The 21,329-nt window shown below is 40.7% G+C and overlaps 1 protein-coding gene across 1 annotated transcript in view; it reads right to left on the bottom strand.

Moving 5' to 3' along the window:
* Positions 1 to 21,329, bottom strand: part of LOC106875227 (putative acyl-CoA dehydrogenase 6) — a 45,812-nt gene that overhangs the window by 22,494 nt on the left and 1,989 nt on the right. The window contains exons 2-3 of the mRNA XM_052968728.2: positions 6,395 to 6,515; positions 5,582 to 5,711 (exon numbers count right to left, since the gene is read on the bottom strand). Of these exons, the coding sequence (XP_052824688.1) occupies positions 5,582 to 5,711; positions 6,395 to 6,515 (251 nt within the window). The remainder of the gene's footprint in view (positions 1 to 5,581; positions 5,712 to 6,394; positions 6,516 to 21,329) is intronic.

The following is a 21,329-nucleotide window of genomic DNA, read 5'->3' as shown; positions in this document are numbered from 1 at the left end:
GACCTCAAGTGAGCCCTATGTATCCCTACAACAAGATTGTCACAACATGTGTGATGAATTTCCAGATCTTTTCAAGCAAGAATTGGGATGTCTCAAGAACTTTGAACTGGAAGTGAAGTTCAAATCGGACGCAACACCAGTCTTTCACAAGGCACATCCGGTCCCATTTGCTCTTCGTGATGACCTGGCCAAAGGTTACGAAGAAGGCATCGCCAAGGGAATCTGGAAGCCAGTTCAGTTCAACGAATACGGAACGCCAGTGGTACCAATTCGTAAAGCACACACTTCAAGCAACCGGAAGCCCAAACTACGAATTTGTGGTGACTACTCTGTGGGAATCAATGACCAACTTGCTGATCACCGTCATCCAATGCCACTCCCTGCTGAACCGATGCAGAAACTCGGAGGTGGATTCGGATATACAAAGATAGACCTTGCTGATGCCTATAATCAGATCAAGCTGGCTCCAGAGAGTCAACGCAGACTTGCACTCAGCACTCACCGTGAAGTACTCCTGCAGCAACGACTCCCTTTCGGAATCAAGTCAGCACCTGGTTACTTTCAGGAGATCATGGAAAACCTGACCCATGACCTACCTGGAGTGGCCATCTTCCAGGATGACATGCTCGTCAGTGGGAAAGATGCAAACAGTCACCTAAACAACCTAAAGTGTCTGCTCACACGTCTAAGCGACAATGGACTCAGATGTCGCCTTGAAAAGTGCCAGTTTGCACTACCCAGTGTAGAATACCTTGGACACATTTTGTCGGCTGAAGGGATCATGAAGGGATCCAAAGTCGAAGCAGTCTTAAAGATGCCATCTCCAACGAACGAATCAAGCTTGAAATCTTTCCTAGGTTCAGTTCAGTTTTATGGAAAGTTTATCCCAAACCTAGCCAGTATAACAGAGCCAGTCTATTGCCTTACAAAAAAGTCAACTATTTGGAAGTGGGGAGATGAGGAACAGTCAGTTTTTGATCACTTGAAAAATGTACTTTCATCGAGTCAAGTTCTGATACACTTCGATCCAAACAAAATTTTGGGACTGGCTTGCGATGCATCAAACGTTGGTATTGGAGCAGTCCTGTTTCACCGCTATCCTGATGGAAGCGAGCGCCCAATATCCAATATGTCCAAGACTCTCACTTCTGCACAGCGTAACTACAGTCAAATTCAAAAGGAAGCCCTGGCTATCATATTTGGCTTACAGAAGTTTTACCAATATTTGTACGGTCGTAAATTCATACTCGTGACTGACCACAAGCCACTGACATCACTATTCAGTCCAAGGAAAGGGATGCCACTTCTCGCTGCTAACAGACTAGCACGATGGGCCCTGTGGCTGAACCAGTTTGACTACACCATTCAATATCGGAAATCAGCAAATCATGGCAATGCTGATGCCCTCAGTCGCTTGCCATTCGGTGATGATAACGACTTTGACAGAAAGGAAAATGGTGAAGACATAGACATGGTGTGTGCCATCAAAGCTCTTAGTATTCAAGTCCAACCTGTGGATGCTAATCTCCTCCGTCAAGAGTCAGGGAAAGATCCAGTGATATCAACAGTGATGCGCTACGTCCGTGAAGGCTGGCCACCAAAGAACATGGAGATCAATGACGAAGTCAACAAGTTCCGTAAGTTATCAAACTCACTTAGTATCTGTCATGGATGCCTTATACATGGATCTAGAGTTGTGATTCCACATAGCTTGCAGCCAAAGATCCTCAATCTTCTGCATCTTGGACACTTTGGCATGGAACGCATGAAACAACTAGCAAGAACTGCTGTTTATTGGCCTGGTATCGATGCTGCTATAGAGATAGCCAGTCGACGATGTGATTCGTGTAACGAACATCAAAGGCAGCCATCTAAGCCTCCAGTTCACCCATGGATGTTACCAGAAAAGCTGTGGAGCTGCTTACACCTAAACCACACAATAAATTTTATGGGTAGAGATTGGCTGGTGATCACATGCTTATTCCAAGTACCCATGCATTCATCCTACTTCCTCCACATCCTCCAAAGCCACTTTAAATCTGCTTGAGGAAGATTTTGCACACTTTGGATTTCCTCACACACTGGTCACCAATAATGCACCAACTTTTACGTCTGAGGAGTTCCAGAGCTGGTGCAAAGAACACGGGATCACACACCTGACAGGGGCACCTTACCACCCAGCTACCAACGGAGCAGCGGAACGTTTGGTGCAGACCTTCAAACAAGCTCTGAGGAAGTCTTCTCTTCCGCCGACACGAGCACTTCGAGAATTCTTGATGCAGTACCGGAGAACACCAACATCCTGTGGATTCTCTCCAAGTGAACTTTTGAATCACCGGCAGATACAAACAAGGATTGATTCTCTGCTGCCATCGCCAGCACACATTGCTCAAGGCAAACAGTCTAAGGAAGCAGATAAGTTTCAGGTGACTCCAAGCTCGGCTGATGTCGCTAAAGTTATCAGGCAGTACAAGGCCGGAGATCCTGTGTATGCACTATACTATGGACCTCGCCGAGACAAAGATCCCCGATGGGTACCAGCAATCATTAAGAAGTCATTGGGTACTCGCTGCTTTAACGTGAAGGTCATACCTCATGGCCCAATGTGGAGACGATACTGGGAACAGCTGCGACCGCGGTACACAACTGAGGAAGACAATGAACCTGGTGATGCAGAAAACACTGTATTTGAATTTGCAACAGATCACTCGATGGAGATCTCGGAAACTGTGCCACTAACTCAAAGACTAACCAGACCCAAGACCATGTTACCCGTTCCAGTGTATGGACCAGACAACCCAAGACGGTCCAAGAGAACCCGTAAAACCCAAGAGAGACTTTGCTGTTGATACTTCTTGTGTAGCATCAATTTCAGTGGGGAGGTGTTATATGGACTGTTGGATTTGTGTTCGTCTGAAGTCCTGTGTCAATGTGGTTCGTCTGAGTTCATCGTTTCATTGTTGTTGTTCTGAATGACTGTAGTAGTAAAAGGTCATTGATATATATGGCGGACATGATTCTTGTTTATTCATAACGAACATTGGGTGAGTGCGTTCTTTGTATGTAATTGAATAATAAATGTAATAATTAAATCGTACAACTCGTTGTGTTATCTCTGCGAGTCTCCCGAGGGAAATACAACATAAAGTGTGTGATAAGACTGGCTCTTTGAATGACAAGTTTAGTCTATCAAACTATAGCATCCACAGTTTTTTGTCAACTCATTTTCATTCACAAATTTTGGGTTGATCTGAACCTGAAGACATTTAGTAATCTCAGTGGCAGACTATCAGAAGCAACAACAACTGAGAGACAAGACCATTCTAGCACAGCCAAATTGGGAAAGATGTTATAATTCATGTGCAGCCCAGGATAAGACAAACTGTGATGAATAAGGAGCTATGACAGCCTACACTTACCTGCCAGTGAATTAACACCAAATTTTCACCTTACTTGTCCAGCATGTAACAAAATATTTCATGTCTATATTAGACTTGTTAACCACTCCCTAACATACTTTCTCACTCCCTGAACCCATGACTGAAGTCACGCTCAGCAACCCATGAAAATGATGAACACAAGATGAAACAACAAATGTTTGGCATGCAGTGTAATGAATACCAGATGATATATATGTAAGGATAAAATCTTTATAAGAATTTATCAAGTAGTCAGCGTGAAAAAACCTCATAAGGAAAAAAAAAAAACCATCATTTTTTTTCCATAAATATATATAATTTAATTTATATAAGGGCATTACTATACAATAATGCCTCACGCTTAGAGGGACTTCATAAGTCAAAACTACCAAAATAAGCACATTTTTACCGATCGTGAGGGAATGCAACTTTCAAAGCTAACCTCCTAAAAACTTTTAACTTGCGAAGTCCCTCTAAGCGTGAGGCATAATTGTATAGTAATGCCCTTCATCATCATCATCATCATCATCATCGTTTAACGTCCGCTTTCCATGCTAGCATGAGTTGGACGATTTGACTGAGGACTGGTGAAACCGGATGGCAACACCAGGCTCCAATCTAATTTGGCAGAGTTTCTACAGCTGGATGCCCTTCCTAACGCCAACCACTCAGAGAGTGTAGTGTGTGCTTTTACGTGTCACCCGCACGAAAACGGCCACGCTCGAAATGGTGTCTTTTATGTGCCACCCAAATTAAATTATATATGTATATATATATATATATATTAGAGGATAAATTGGAGGATGCATTCTGGGTTATAAGATGTAGTGAGATCAAAGTAGCAAGAGAGTATATTACAAAGAGATAATAGAGGGAAAGTATAGTATGTAGTGTGTCTTTTAACATGTTAACCTTTTGTTTAATATGGCAGACCTCACTTTTACATCCAACCCACATTCTGCAGGCAATAGTACAGAATTTATTGATGACGATGATGATAAGAAAAGCAATGATAATGTGTTTATAATGGTCATGGTGGTGGTGATGATGATGGTGATGATGATGATGATGATATCAACCAGCATGGCTGTCTGGTTAAGAAGCGTGCTTCCCAACAATGTGGTTTGGGGTTCAATCCCAGTGTTGCACCTTGGGTAAGTGACTTGTACTATAGCCCTAGGCAGGCCAACCAAAGTCTTGAGAGTGAATTTGGAAAATGGAAACTGAAAGAAGCCTGTCATGTGCCTATGTGTTTATGTCTTGACATTATGTGTTTGCTGTAAATGAGCATCACCGTCATACAAGTGATGTTGTTTGATTAAAATCTTCAAAATAAAAACGTCTAGCCTTGAGGAAATATTATCTTGCTTGGAAACAGGTGAGGGCTGGCAACAGAAAGAGCATCCAGCTACGGAAAATATGCCTCAACAAATTCTGCTGCACAGAAAAGTGAACGTAAAATGATGATGACGATGATCACAATGACAATAACAGTAATGACAATGAAAATTTTAAGAATAATACTAATAATGAAGGCAGTAAGAAGGAACGTTATTATTATTATTATTATTGAGTGAGAGAGCAGTGCATGCCATCAAAGTGACACTGGGGTAAAATATACGAAGCCCAGTATACCCATCATGACTACCCGTCTGATAAGGGTACACCAGGCACATGCATCACAACCATATGTGCACGACATGGTGATCTCATATCAAGATAAACAGTGCATGACCTCACAGGTGGGGCCCAGTTAGAATTTTCTTCAGGTCGAGTAGCGTATCCCGCTCAAAAGGTCTCTGAATAAGGTTTGTTTAAGGATGTTGAACAAAACACCCATGTTTACAAAGGTGAATTATTCAAACCCCAAAGAATTCCTCTCAACACATGACTATGATGCTCTCCCACTACTTCTGCTTGTGATCAGAGATACACATATTGTCAGCCACCAAGAGACATGCTCAACTGGTTAAGGTCAAACAACTGACAAACAAATCTGTGGTTTTGAGCAGAATATTTGCTGTAGCCCATCTTTTTATACCAAGACAAAACAATGTACATGATAACACTTCCAATCAATTAAGATCAGAAGCCATGAGAGCCACTGCCTGGTACTGCATCCACATAATTACTATTGCCAATTAAAAAGTAAAAGAACGTACTTGGCAAGAGCAGGAGTACTCATGTCAGTTTGTACACCAATAGCCATTGGAATGGAACCACAGTTGATGCTTCCAAGTTCTTCAGCCACAGCCATTGAATAGGAGAAATCAAGACCAAGTCCACCATATTCTAAATATTAGAAATAAATAAAATTAAAAATTAATTTTACAAATTGTTTTTGGAGGGAAGCAGAAGTTAAATACATTTATCTATATTGACCTAATATTTCACTGGTAATACCAAATCATTCATCTAAAGACCTAAACAATGAAAAGCAAATTTGACCTCAGTGGGATTTGAATTTGGGTTATCTGCTGCAAAACAATTTGTCAGTAGCTGCAGTTTAAATAGTTGTGCCATCCACTGCATTTTCAATATTGATAATAATTGTTTCTAGTTTAGGAATTAAGTTTTGAGGGGAAAAGAGAGTTGTCAATACATCAACCCCAGTACTTGACTGGTACTTTATTTTACTGAGTCCAGAGGGATGAAAGGGCAAGTTGAATTCAACAAGAACATAAGAAACCAGAGCGAATACTACAAAATATTTTTTCCAATGCTCTAACAATTCTGCCTGCTTGAATAAAGATAATCCTTTCTATTATAGGCACAGGGCCTGAAATTTTTGTGGGAGGGGACTGGTTGATTGTATTGACTCAGTGCTATACTGGCACTTATTTCAATGACCCTAAAAGAATGAAAGACAAACTCAACTTCAGTAGAATTTGATCCCAGAACATATTTATTCCAAATGATTCCCTAATTACAATAGAAAATGTTTTAATCATCAAAAGAGCAAAATAGTGACTTACTGGTAGGTTTGTTGACTCCTAGAAAACCTTGGTCACCAAGTTTCTTGAACAGCTCATGAGCAGGGAAAAGCTCTGCCTTCTCCCATTCATCAACATAAGGGTTTATTTCTTTCTCAATGAACTATACATAGAGGGTCAAAAATACATAAATAAAAAAAAATAAACAAATGACATTGATGTCATAAGAATTCATAAGCTGTGAGATAACATAAAATAATTCTTTTTTGAACACTGAAGCTTGAAGTAGACAAAGCCATAAAATACAGCTTGTAAATAGTGGTTTCAAATTTTGGCACAAAGCCAGCAATTTTGGTGGAGGGGTGAAGTCGATTACATCAACCTTAGTGCTAAACTGGTACTTAATTTATTGACCCAGAAACAACGAAAGGCAAAATCAAGCACATGGGAATTTAAACTCAGGATGTATAGGCTGATGAAATGCCACTAAGCATTTTACCTAGCATGTTAATGATTCTGCCAGTTTGCTGCCTTATAGCTTGTAAATATTAGGTTAAAAAGCCTTTAGAAAGAAAAAGTTAAAGTCTGCCAGTGGAAAATGAAACTACATCTTCTGTAAACATGACAGGCATTCTACCACTGGACCAAAGCAATACTCAGTTTCTCTATTCATTTTTAAAACTTTATTCTTACCAGTGAGAATTGTGAATTGTTGATCCAATATTTACATGCTATTATTTATAGCTTCTTTAGCTTCAAGTTTCATTGTTCCAAAATTATAAATGAATGAATTTAAACAGTTTTTATGTCAGTTTTTCTGTTACTGAATTTTACAAATAATGAAATGTGTATGGCTTGTTCTCAAGGCTTATAAATGTTAACAAATTTTCTTCATTTTGTTGTATCTAGGGAGAGTCATTATACCAATATTAATAGCACACATACTGATTCAGTTCCACTCCTTTATTATTAATCAATTGGTTAAATATCTAACCAAAAGACCAAGAACTCTGGAGATATGCTGTGACTGAAAAAACCTGGCAAAGAAAGTGAGTTCACAGCTGTAACCTACAGTAGTGATGCATAACCAGCCCATTCAAAAGTACCTCTAACTTTACAGTTTCAAAGTAAGGTGATTTAAAATCAAAATAAGCAACAGGGTATCCAGACGTAATGCAGTACAATCGTTTCAAGCAACTCCATTTAATTGAACAATGCAACCATTACATGAATTTAAATGCAGAGCAATCCTCAGATGCATAAATACATAGAATTAAATTAAATTAAAACAGATGGGCACATTAGTACAGTTTTACCAAAAATCACTAAAAAGGTAAGGAGATAGACAAAGATCATGCTGTTTTCACTTCAGCTTAGAAGCTACTAAGGTATCAGGAAGAAAGACTTGTTACAGATTTTGCTTGTCACTGTTTTATGGGGTTAGTTTTAATTTATAGACTAGTTTATCAAATCTTTGTATATCTAAAGCCAAAAGAACAAGGAGCAGTGCCTGTTAGGAAGGGGGCTGAGGGAGTCGACAATAGTGGGTATAGTCATAAAACTATCAAGATTAATCTGAAGCAATATGATGAGATTTGGTAAAAGAAATCTTAAATCAAGATGTTAGTTATCAATTAAAGTGGCAAGACTCCAGTAAAACCAATGATGATAATACAGGGGCAATTTTATCGTGGGGTACTATAGTTGAATACTTTAAACAATATTGCTATGTTGTATAAAGTTAAAATTTAGGGTTATCAAGAAGATTATTAAGAAAAATATTATAACCAAAAGGATAAAATTTTTGAATACTTTTGTATATATACCAAAATTTACCACAACAGAGGGCGGACAGAAATTACATGGAAATAGTTTAATATTTATTCATATTATATACTTAAATATTAACCTGTTAGATGGTAGCTATGAAGATTGATCATTGGTATTTACTGGTATTTAATAAAGGAGTACTGAGGCGAAAGAACATGCTAACAATATATTAATTAAATTATTGCCAATACCGCCTGACTGGCCTTCGTAGGATTTTTGAGCGAGATCGTTGCCAGTGCCCTTGGACTGGCTCTTGTGCGGGTGGCACATAAAATACACCATCTTGAGTGTGGCCGTTGCCAGTACCGCCTGACTGGCCTTCGTGCGGGTGACACGTAAAAGCACCCACTACACTCTCTGAGTGGTTGGCATTAGGAAGGGCATCCAGCCGTAGAAACTCTGGCAAATCAGATTGGAGCCTGGTATAGCCATCTGGTTTCACCAGTCCTCAGTCAAATCGTCCAACCTATGCTAGCATGGAAAGTGGACGTTAAACGACAACGACGATGATGATGATGATGATGATGATATATATATATATATATGAAAACTACAGATACCAACCTGATGGTTGTCAATTTCCTAGATGTATCCTTAGATTTAAATAAGAATATTTACAAACCTTATAGGAAGCCCAACGATAGACTTAGTTATATTAATATAGGTTCCTGCCATCCCCCCATAGTGTTTAAAAATTTAGTTAAAAACATTAGCAAAGGAATTTCTAGCCTCTCCTCCGATAGGGATATTTTTAATAGTGCTGCCCCAGTATATAATAATGCTCTAAAAGATAGTGGATTTAGCGAGCGAGAAAACAACCTGTCTAATAATAAAGAAAAGGAAACATAGGAATAGGAAAACTAGGAAAATCAGTTTTAGCTCAACTACTAATTTTAAAAACAGAATTGCACACGAAACGCAAAAACAAAATGAAACCAGCTATTCATGCAGGGATAAAAATTTTAACTTTATACAATATGGATATATTGTTTAAAATAGTTTAAGTAATTAAGTCTTTTATCCCTTTCTTAAAGTGTTCAGTTCTCCTGATCTTAGTATTTATAATCAACTTTATACAAGTAGCCCTTCTAATTAAGTACCCTTAAGAAATTGTAATATCATGTATGGATTAACACTAATAACTTTTAAAATCTATACTATACCTCTTAATTTAATTTTGCATGGATGATGGTTCACTTGCACTAAACAAGGCTGCAAAGACAGAGGCTTGGAGATGCCACTATGATAGGTTGCTCGATAAAGAGAATGAATGGGAGAAAGAGAGTCTGCCAAATGTCGACCCAACAGAGGGACCAGCTATCCAAATTGACAGTACCTTGGTAGATAAAGCAATTAAGAGTATGAAGACAGGGAAAGCCCCCGGCCCATCAGGAATCACTGCAGAGATGCTCAAAATATCTGGCGATGTCGGCTATAGCCTAGTCACCCGTATAGTTAACCAGGTGATACATGAAGGTATCATACCCAATGACTGGTGTAGCAGCACCATAGTCAACTGCTACAAAGGTAAAGGTGATGCTTTAGATACAAATAATTACAGAGGTATCAAGTTGTTGGATCAGGTAATGAAGGTCACAGAGAGGGTCATAGCCCAACTAATTAGGAAGAGAGTCAGTTTAGATGAGATGCAGTTTGGGTTTGTGCCAGGAAAAAACACACTGATGCTATATTTTTGAGTGTGGCCATTGCCAGTACTGCCTGACTGGCCCTCATGCCAGTGGCACATAAAAGCACCCACTATACACTCGGAGTGGTTGGCATTAGGAAGGGCATCCAGCTGTAGAAACTATGCCAGATCAGATTGGAGCCTGGTGTAACCATCTGGCTCGCCAGTCCTCAGTCAAACCGTCCAACCCATGCCAGCATGGAAAGCAGATGTTAAAACATGATGATGATGATGATGATATATATATATATATGTATATATATATATATATATATATATATATATATATATATATATATATATATATATATATATATATATATATATATATATATGTATATATACATATATATATATATATATATATATATATATATATATATATATATGTGTGTGTGTATATATATATGTGTATATATGTGTGTGTGTGTGTATACATATGTATATATATATCATCATCATCATCGTTTAACGTCCGCTTTCCATGCTAGCATGGGTTGGACGATTTGACTGAGGACTGGTGAAACCGGATAGCAACACCAGGCTCCAATCTAAATTTGGCAGAGTTTCTACAGCTGGATGCCCTTCCTAACGCCAACCACTCAGAGAGTGTAGTAGGTGCTTTTACGTGTCACCCGCACGAAGGCCAGTCAGGCGATACTGGCAACGGCCACACTCAAAATGGTGCATCTTATGTGCCACCCGCACAAGAGCCAGTCCAGGGGCACTGGCAACGATCTCACTTGGCTTGCCGGGTCTTCTCACACACAGCACATTTCCAAAGGTCTCGGTCAGTAGTCATCGCCTCGGTGAGGCCCAATGTACGAAGGTCTTGCCTCACCACCTCAGCCCAGGTCTTCCTGGGCCTACCTCTTCCACGGGTTCCCTCAACTGTTAGGGTGTGGCACTTTTTCACGCAGCTATCCTCCTCCATTCTCACCACATGTCCATACCAGCGCAATCGTCTCTCTTGCACACCACAACTGATGCTTCTAATGTTCAGCTTTTCTCTCAAGATACTTACACTCTGACGGGTATTCACATTGACATTACACATCCAACGGAGAATACTGGCTTCATTCCTTGCGAGCTTACGCATGTCCTCAGCAGTTACAGCCCATGTTTCACTGCCATGTAGCATGGCTGTTCGTACACATGCGTCATACAGTCTGCCTTTTACTCTGAGTGAGAGTCCCTTTGTCGCCAGCAGGGGTAAGAGCTCTCTAAACTTTGCCCAGGCTATTCTTATTCTAGCAGCTACACTTTCAGCGCACCCACCCCCACTACTAACTTGGTCACCCAGATAGCGGAAGCTATCGACTACCTCTAGTTTTTCACCCTGGAATGAGATAGAAGTTGTTTCCTGTTTGTTTACAGTCTTTATTGCACCTGAACATCTGCCACATACAAAAACTAACTTCCTAGTTAACCTGCCTTTAATATTGCTGCACCTCTTATGTGTCCATAGCTTGCACCGGGTACATCTTATAGAGTTACTACCTACTCCTTTTCTACATACTGAGCAGGGCCATCTACCTGTAGGGGTTTGTGTTTTATCTACCTTCCTACTTATTAGGATTTTGGTTTTAGCTAGGTTGACTCTAAGGCCCTTCAATTCTAGACTTTGCTTCCACACCTGAAACTTCTCCTCTAGTTCTGACAGTGACTCCGCAATTAGTGCAAGGTCATCAGTATAGAGGAGCTCCCAGGGGCAACCTGTCTTGAACTCCTCTGTGATTGCCTGGAGGACTATGATAAATAGGAGGGGGCTGAGGACGGAACCTTGGTGGACCCCTACCTCTACCCGGAATTCATTGGTGTACTCATTTCCAACCCTCACCTTACTGGCAGCATCTCTGTACATGGCTCGCACAGCTCTCACTAACCATTCTTCTATCCCAAGTTTCCTCATTGACCACCAGATAAGGGATCGGGGGAACCTGTCCAAGGCTTTCTCCATGTCAACGAAAGCCAGGTACAGAGGTTTATCCTTGGCTAGGTATTTCTCCTGCAGCTGTCTTACTAGAAATATGGCATCAGTAGTGCTTTTACTTGGCACGAACCCAAACTGCATCTCATCTAAATTGATTCGCTCCCTAATTAGTTGGGCTATGACCCTCTCCGTAACTTTCATAACCTGATCTAACAGCTTGATGCCTCTGTAATTATTTGTATCTAAAGCGTCACCTTTACCTTTGTAGCAGTTGACTATGGTGCTGCTACACCAGTCATTAGGTATGACTCCTTCGTGTAACACCTGGTTCGTAATACAGGTGACTAGGCTGTAGCCAACACTGCCAGATATTTTGAGCATCTCTGCAGTGATTCCTGATGGGCCGGGGGCTTTCCCTGTCTTCATACTCTTAATTGCTTTATCTACCCTGGTACTATCAACTCGGATAGCTGGTCCCTCTGTTGGGTCGACATACGGCAGGCTCTCTTTCTCCCATTCATTCTCTTTGTTAAGCAATCTATCGTAGTGGCATCTCCAGACCTCTTTCTTTGCAGCCTCATTTAGTGCAAGCGTACCATCATCCATGCGAACACATTTCTCTCCTACGACATCACTATTCTCTCTCCTACACTGTCTTGCAACACGAAATACCTTGAGTCTTTGGTCCTCATGGCGCAGAACATTGGCAAATCTTTCCTTATCTGCTTCCCCTCTGGCTAAATAAACTTGTCGCCTAGCCTGTCTTCTGGCACATTGGTACAATTCCCTGCTACCACTGTTCTTCCAGTCCTTCCAAGCCTGTTTCTTTTGTCTAATAGCCCTGTCTACCTCCTTGTTCCACCACCACGTTACTCTGGGTCGAGAGGGGACCTTACACCAGCCACAGATCTGGTCGGTGGCTTTCAACAGGTTGTCCCGCAGAAATCTCCAATTGTCTTCCACGTTGTATGATGCTATATCCCCTTCTATTTCGTCAAATGCTTCAAGTAACTTGTCTCTAAGTCTCTGTCCATTTGCAGGGTCTTTAAGCTTCCACACCCTTCTCCTCCAAGCCGGTCTAATTCTGGGCACCCATTTTGCCTTGATCCCGAAGTCGCTAACTACTAATCTATGTTGTGGGGTACACTCTTCGCCAGGGTAGGTTTTGGCATTTCTGGCGAGGATGTAGTCGATTTGGCTAGAGTGTCTGCCGGAGCGGTAGGTGACTAGGTGACTGGCAGGTTTCCTGAAGTTGGTATTGCAGACCATAAGATCGGTTGCATCACAGAACTCCAGCAGTCTGGTTCCCTCCTCATTGCGGGAACCGAAGCCATAGCCTCCATGTATGCCATGGAAGCCTCCAGCACGACGTCCGACATGACCATTGAAGTCTCCAGCCACAAAGAGAAGGTCCCTGTCACTCATCGACGAGGTAGTTTGCAAGAGGGTGTCATAGAATTGGTCTTTCAGACCATCTGGTAGCCCCGGTTGAGGTGCATAGGCTGAGATGACAGTAGCTAATCTATGATGAAGCACTAGTCTAATCTTAAGTACTTTGTCACTTACTCTAACTACCTCGATTACCTTATCCACCCATTTCTCTGCTAGAAGTATTCCTACGCCCCCGCCCCCGTCAGAGTTCCCTGCCCAGAAAATCTTGTACCTGTGTTCTTTGCTTGTGAGGAACTTCGCAGAACCTCCTCTCCATCTTACTTCCTGGATGCAGCACATATCTACGCGTCTCCGTTCAAGCATCTCAACAATTTCACCAGATCTACCTTTCAGCGTGCCGACGTTGAGAGTGCCAATCCTAATAGTATGGGTGTTGGGGGTGTGGGCCTGTAGCCTGGGAAGGGGAAAAGCAGTGTCGTGTACCTGAAAAGAAAGCTTGCAATTGGCAGAATTCATAAGCAAAACAGTACCTACAACCTGCAAACATTACTCAAACTTTATACGCTACCCAAAGGTAGGGGAGGGGATGGCCGAGGCCACTAAATGGCTCTAGGATGACAGAGGAATGAACTTCCGGTGGAGGGGGTGGGATGACAGAGGAATGAACTTCCGGAGATAGACTTCTTAATCGTAGATTCTAAATATTTGAGAGACAACAATGCATAAATCGTAATTTTTAAAAGAGCAATGAAACCTAGGTAAATAGAATAGATAAGTAGCATGAATTTAGGAAGCCTTTGTACAAGGAAAGATGGCTAAGCTTAGAAAATGAATAGGTATGAATTTAAGACAAAAACTGAGTTCAATTGAATTTCATGGAGAGAAACAGATAAATAATAGAGGACAGACTAAAGCGCAAAAAGGTATGAGAAAAATGTTGAGGCCGTAAATAAATAAAAATCTCTATCTTATCTGCAGCATAATCTTGGAGACTTCGTCGTAGTATGTCAGCAGAGAAGAGATTGGGATAATTTAGAAGGGATTTCTTATTTATGTACCCGGAACCTGAAACCTTAAGGAAACTACGATAGAGAGAGAGAGAGAGGGACTGATTTAGAGAGAGAGAGATAGACGGAGGCATGGTGAGAGAAAGATATATATATATAATGAGAGAGAGGTGGGGGACCAGTCAAGCAGCACATCATGCTGGAATTCTTGGGCTGAAACATCAACGCTTAAATCGTAATTTTAAAAGGAGCGATAAGAATTTTTGAATGAAGTAAAGGAAAATGGGTAAGTGCCACCAGCCAGGAGATAGACTTCTTAATCGTAGATTCTATGCATATATATATGTATATATATGTATATATGTATATATATATTCTTTTACTCTTTTGCTTGTCTCAGTCATTTGACTGTGGCCATGCTGGAGCACCGCCTTTTGTCAAGCAAATCGACCCCAGGACTTATTCTTTGTAAGGATAGTACTTATTCTATCGGTGTCTTTTGCCGAACCGCTAAGTTACGGCGATGTAAACACACTAGCATCAGTTGTCAAGTGATGTTGGGGACAAACACAGACACACAAACATACACAAATACATAGTTTTATATATATATATATATATATATATATATATATATATATATATATATATATATAGAGAGAGAGAGAGAGAGAGAGAGAGAGAGAGAGAGAGAAAAAAAAGTCAAGGTAGAAAATGCTAAACTAATTTTATAAAAAAACATTTCAGCACCGGTTTCGGTCATTGAAACTTTTTCAACTGTAAGTATGGAAAACAATTAAACGTTACATCTAATTTTTCCAAAAATTAATTGTTTTCCATACTTACAGTTGAAAAAAATTCTCAATGACCAAAACCGGTACTGAAATGTTTTCTATAAAATTAGTTAAGCATTTTTCTTGACTTTTTTTCCATGGACACTAAACTCCACTTGCGAAGACCTGTTGAAGCAAGTGAAATCAAAATCGTACTAAATTCGACAACTGGAACCCATGCCAACGTCGTCTTCTTCATTAAACATGAAACTCAGCTTGCGAAGACCTGTTGAGGCAAGCGAAAGTGAAATCGTGATGACACCTGTGCCCAGCGTCGCCTTTCTGGCACTTGTGCCCGCAGTATGTGTTAGGACTTTCGAGCGAGATCATTGCTAGTGCCCCTGGATTGGCTCTTGTGTGGGTGGCACATAAAATACACCATTTTGAGCGTGGCCATTGCCAGTACCGCCTGACTGGCCTTCGTGCCGGTCGCACATAAAACCACCCACTACACTCTTGGAGTGGTTGGCATTAGGAAGGGCATCCAGCTGTAGAAACTCTGCCAAATCAGATTGGAGCCTGGTGTAGCCATCTGGTTTCACCAGTCCTCAGTCAAATAGTCCAAACCATGCTAGCATGGAAAGTGGACGTTAAACGATGATGATGATATCAACTCGTGTGTTCCTTTTCAACCTTCTACAGATATATATATATGTGTGTGCGTGTGTGTGTGTGTATATCTATGTATATATAAATATATATATATGTATATATATATATATGCATATATATTAAAATGTAAAATTAAAACAAAACACAAAGGATTCCACAGTACACGTGTTTCAAGCTTTATACACAAACAGTCGTTGCATCATTATATGAGTATATAATTGATATACAGGATGGTTTAAAGCTATCTTCAACCGCAAATATATTCCGTCCCAAGAATGCATATATATATATATATATGTATATATATATACACATATATATATATATATGTGTGTGTATAGATATATGTGTATATATAACTGCTGAGGACATACGTAAGCTCGCAAGGAATGAAGCCAGTATGCTCCGTTGGATGTGTAATGTCAATGTGAATACCCGTCAGAGTGTAAGTATCTTGAGAGAAAAGCTGAACATTAGAAGCATCAGTTGTGGCGTGCAAGAGAGACGATTGCGCTGGTATGGACATGTGGTGAGAATGGAGGAGGATAGCTGCGTGAAAAAGTGCCACACCCTAACAGTTGAGGGAACCCGTGGAAGAGGTAGGCCCAGGAAGACCTGGGCTGAGGTGGTGAGGCAAGACCTTCGTACATTGGGCCTCACCGAGGCGATGACTACGGACCGAGACCTTTGGAAATGGGCTGTGCGTGAGAAGACCCGGCAAGCCAAGTAAGATCGTTGCCAGTGCCCCTGGACTGGTTCTTGTGCGGGTGGCACATGAGATGCACCATTTTGAGCGTGGCCGTTGCCAGTACCGCCTGACTGGCTCCTGTAGGATTTTCGAGCGAGATCGTTGCCAGTGCCCCTGGACTGGCTTGTGCGGGTGGCACATAAAAGACACCATTTCGAGCGTGGCCGTTTTCGTGCGGGTGACACGTAAAAGCACCCACTACACTCTCTGAGTGGTTGGCGTTAGGAAGGGCATCCAGCTGTAGAAACTCTGCCAAATCAGACTGGAGCCTGGTGTTGCCATCCGGTTTCACCAGTCCTCAGTCAAATCGTCCAACCCATGCTATCATGGAAAGCGGACGTTAAACGATGATGATGATGTGTATATATATGTATATATATGTATATATATGTATTTATATGTATATATATATGTATATATATGTATATATATATGTGTATATATATATATGTATATGTGGAGGCGCAATGGCCCAGTGGTTAGGGCAGCAGACTCGCGGTCATAGGATCACGGTTTCGATTCCCAGACTGGGCGTTGTGAGTGTTTATTGAGCGAAAACACTTAAAGCTCCACAAGGCTCCGGCAGGGGATGGTGGCGAACCCTGCTGTACTCGTCCACCACAACTTCTCTCACTCTTACTTCCTGTTTCTGTTGTGCCTGTAATTCAAAGGTTCAGCCCTGTCACACTGTGTCACACTGAATATCCCCGAGAACTATGTTAAGGGTACACGTGTCTGTGGAATGCTCAGCCACTTGCACGTTAATTTCACAAACAGGCTGTTCCGTTGATTGGATCAACTGGAACCCTCGACGTCGTAAGCGACGGAGTGCCAACAAAATATATGTGTGTGTATATATATATATATATATATATATATACATATATTTTGTTGGCATAAATAATAATAATAAATGGAGCAAAACGCATATAAACAAAAGTTCCTTTTATATGTGTTTATATGTGTTTGGCTCCATTTATTATTATTATTCATATCTACTCAAAATGCATCACTTTAACTTGGTATCTCTACCTATAAAACGGGTGTGATATCCTGTTTTTTTTGTGTGATTTTTTCTACCTATGGTAACTATTAACATATTTACATTGTCAAAATTTTTTTAAACTGAGATAATATTAATGTATACATAAATTAATATATATATATATGCTAATAATTCTGCTAGCTTGTTGCCTTATGATATATTTATCATAATATCTGATAAATAAAATATTTTATACTTGAGCATTATGAAAATACCTCTTACTTAAGCCTCTTATTCCAGATGAAGCTGACACCCAAATATTAACATATCCATATTGCTAGATAGTAACAGACTGGTTTTTATACTACAAAAGAAAAGAAAACAGAAATTAGTTCATGTCCTACATTTTAACCTTGTTTATGTTATCACATATCAGATTGTCATTTACTCAGTAACTGGTCATTTTGCTCTTTGTATCACTAGTTGTAGCATTTTTGGTGTTCATATCATGATAACATGCCACCTAGTGTGTCACTGAGGAGTTTTGTCTTAGCCTCTTCCTGATAAAGACTACTAATATGTCTTATGGAGATATAAAAGAATAATCGTGTTATTTGAAATTCTGCAGCTAAAAGACAATGTAATTGTGTGTGTGTACACATTCTTTTACTTGCTTCAGTCATTTGACTGCAGTCATGCTGGAGCACTGCCTTTAGTCAAGCAAATCGCCCCCAGGACTTATTCTTTGTAAGCCTAGTGCTTATTCTATCGGCTCTTTTGCCAAACCGCTAGGTTATAGGGACATAAACACCCCAGCATCGGTTGTCAAGCGATGTTGGGGGACAAACACAGACACACAAACAAAAGACCAGATAAATAATATACACGCGATCTTTCGTTTTGAGAACAGTTGTATGCCAAAGGGCGTGTCTCTGTGTGTGTGTATATGAGTGGTAGAAATCTACAGATGCACAAACTCACAAAACGGAGAAAAAAAAACAAATATGGACGACTTGTTCCGAAACACCTCCGAGTGGGGAACTGTCCTCAAAAATAACCCCAGCTGTTTTTCCCCAAACTTCCTATGTTCTCGGAATCTACATTGTCTGAAGTATATTTGTAGAGAATTTCATTAAAAAATATTCATTTTCATGAAAATTAAGACGAATTGAAGTGGACGCCGGTGAATTTTCCTAAATTCCTCACCGCCTCCTAAAACACTTTCCCCCAAAAGTTCTGTATATTTGGAATCTACATGATATAATATATATTCATAGAAATTTTCATTAAAAAATATTCATTTTTCTGAAAGTTTATGATCATCCAAAGTCGAGTGGGGCAGAAATCTGGGTTAATATAAAGATCTTCACCCGGGAACAAAAAAAAAAAAAAAAACGGCCTGCTAGGTGTTAACAAATATGAAAAAAAACGCACGCTGACAACCCTGGGGGTGGGGAGAGGACTTTCGGAAAATTCACAAGATTCGATTTTTCCATCATAACTTCCGGTTTTGGTCATGGAGGATCCGATACTGAAAAAAAATTTTCAAAAGCCGCATTTTCAAAATTTCAACTACCCCCCCACCACTTTATTTTTTTTTTATATTCGTTTTCTACATACTTGCTAACATCCAGCAGGCTGGTTTATTATTATTTTTTTTTTTTCGTTCCCGGGTGAAGTTCTTTATATTAACTGAAATCTGTAAAAATTAACACTTCCTTCTCCAAGCTTAGACTGGAAAACGAATCTAAGAATTCTCAGTCATCCAAACCACCACGGGATCTTTGTCATAGACGAGTTCAGCCGGAGTATATCCAGCTTCTTCCTTAACTGTGGATCAAATACCAAGGAGGCTGAGGGGGAGATGTTCCAACCAATTAGAACAGTCTGAAGATGCTTTTATAGCTGCCTTGAGTTGGCGGTGAAAACGTTCGACCATGCCATTTGCTGCAGGGTGGTAAGCCGTAGTGCGGGTGTGTTTACAGTCGAGGAGACGAGTCAGCTCGGTGAAGAAGTGGGAATCGAACTGGCGTCCTCTGTCAGTGGTGATTGTTGCGGGTGTGCCAAAACGCGAAACCCATTGTGATATCAGCGTTTTGGCGACCGTTTCTGCCGATGTATCAGATAAGTGCCAAGCTTCGGGCCACTGCGAAAAATGATCCACGTAAGTAAGCAAATGAGTATAATTCTGCGAAGGTGGCTGAGGTCCCACGATGTCAATATGAACATGCTGAAATAGTGCATCGGGTTGCGAAAAGGAACCGATTGGTGATTTTATGAGCCGGTGGATTTTTGCTTTTTGGCACACGGCACAGCACTTGGTCCATTCTCTGATGTCCTTGTTGATACTGGCCCACACAAAACAGGTCGATATCAGCTTTTGAGTGGAGCGAATACCAGGATGTGACAGAGAATGCAGAGCAGAGAAAACTTCTCAACAATGTTTCTGTGGTATATAAAGGCGTTGGTGACCGGTGGAGATATCACACCAAATATGGGCTGTGGACGATGGTAGCGGAACATGCTGAAATTTCAGAGATGACGAATTCCCGAGCTTTAGAAATTCTTCGTCATTCTCCTGGTCAACTGCTATACATGTCAAATCAAGTGTCGCCGTGATGTGGATAGCATTGATCTGCAGTGAGCTAGAAAAATCCTGCAGATAGGGAACCGGATAGGCATCACTGACAGTATTTTTATTCAGCGATCGATAATCACTGCAAACTCGCCAATCGGTCGATGACTTTTTTGGAACGCAGTGTATTGGCAAGGACCACTTGCTGCTGGATAGGTGGATGATTCCAAGGTCGAGCATGTGCTGGAATTCCCGTTTGACGGCCTTGAGACGATCAGGTGATAACCTTCTGGGTCTTGCAGCAACAAGTGGACTCCTGGTTTTGATGCGGTAGGTGACTTCGTGCTTGATCGGCTGGTTGTGGAATACTGGTCAAGTGACGTCTGGATATTGTTTTAGGATAGCACTGTGATGAGTCGTCGTTGTGAGCAATATAGTTGGGTTGACTGTGGCCATACGAGCGGCTATGCCACGCACAGTAAGCTGTGTGGTGTTGTCGACAAGTCGTTTGTTTTTAACGTCTATCAGGGAACCGAAATGATGCAGGAAATTGGTTCCTAAGATAGGAGTTGGCAGTTTAGCAATGACAAATACCCACTGGAAGATGCGGCGTACTCCCAAGTTCAGTGTTCGGGACTGTTCACCGTAGGTTGGAATCGGCGAGTGATTAACTGCCTGAAGACAGACTGGTGTCTCCTGTCCATTTGAACTTCGCCTTACATGGCTGAGGTCGTAGGTCAAAGGGAGATAATCACTGTTTGACAGGACAAAGCAAACTTTTTTTTCGTGCCTGTTGATCGTGGTGGGGATCTTTCTGATTTGACGGGCACCACTTGTTTTCTTAATGAAACACTTTCAAACTTGGGATACTGGTAGAATGTGTCATAAAAAACATCTTTTTCTCTTAGCCTTCTTAACAAAAAATTGTACATTGCAAGTTATTTCATGTTAAAGTTGTCGTATTTCTGTAATTTCAACCAATCACTGACGTCTATTCAGCTGAATGCAGTTACTACTGTTTTTGTAAACAATAATTTTTGCCAGTGTCAAGAGTGTTATTCCCTGTTTAATTATATCATTATTCCCTAGTAAGGGGTTAGGGTTCGGGTTTTAGAGTTAGAGTTAGGGTTTTAGGGTTAGGGTTGGGGTTAGGGTTATGGTTATGAGTTATAGGATTAGGGTTAGGGTTATGAGTGAGGTTATGGCAAAAATAATCATAACTCTAACCGTAACCCTAAAACTAACCCTAACTCTAAAACCCGAACCCTAACCCCAAAATTAAAACCAGTACAAACGCACAAACGATGTCATAAATAACAGTACCACGGAGAGTTATTGTTGACAAACTACGGCACTAATTTTATTCAAGGGAAAA

The sequence above is a fragment of the Octopus bimaculoides genome, chromosome 6 (genome assembly GCF_046866305.1).
Source record: "Octopus bimaculoides isolate indiv1 chromosome 6, ASM4686630v1, whole genome shotgun sequence".
Lineage (NCBI taxonomy): Eukaryota > Metazoa > Mollusca > Cephalopoda > Octopoda > Octopodidae > Octopus > Octopus bimaculoides.
The sequence above is the reverse complement of the archived record's forward strand: the minus strand, read 5'-3'. Positions and strand labels throughout refer to the sequence as shown.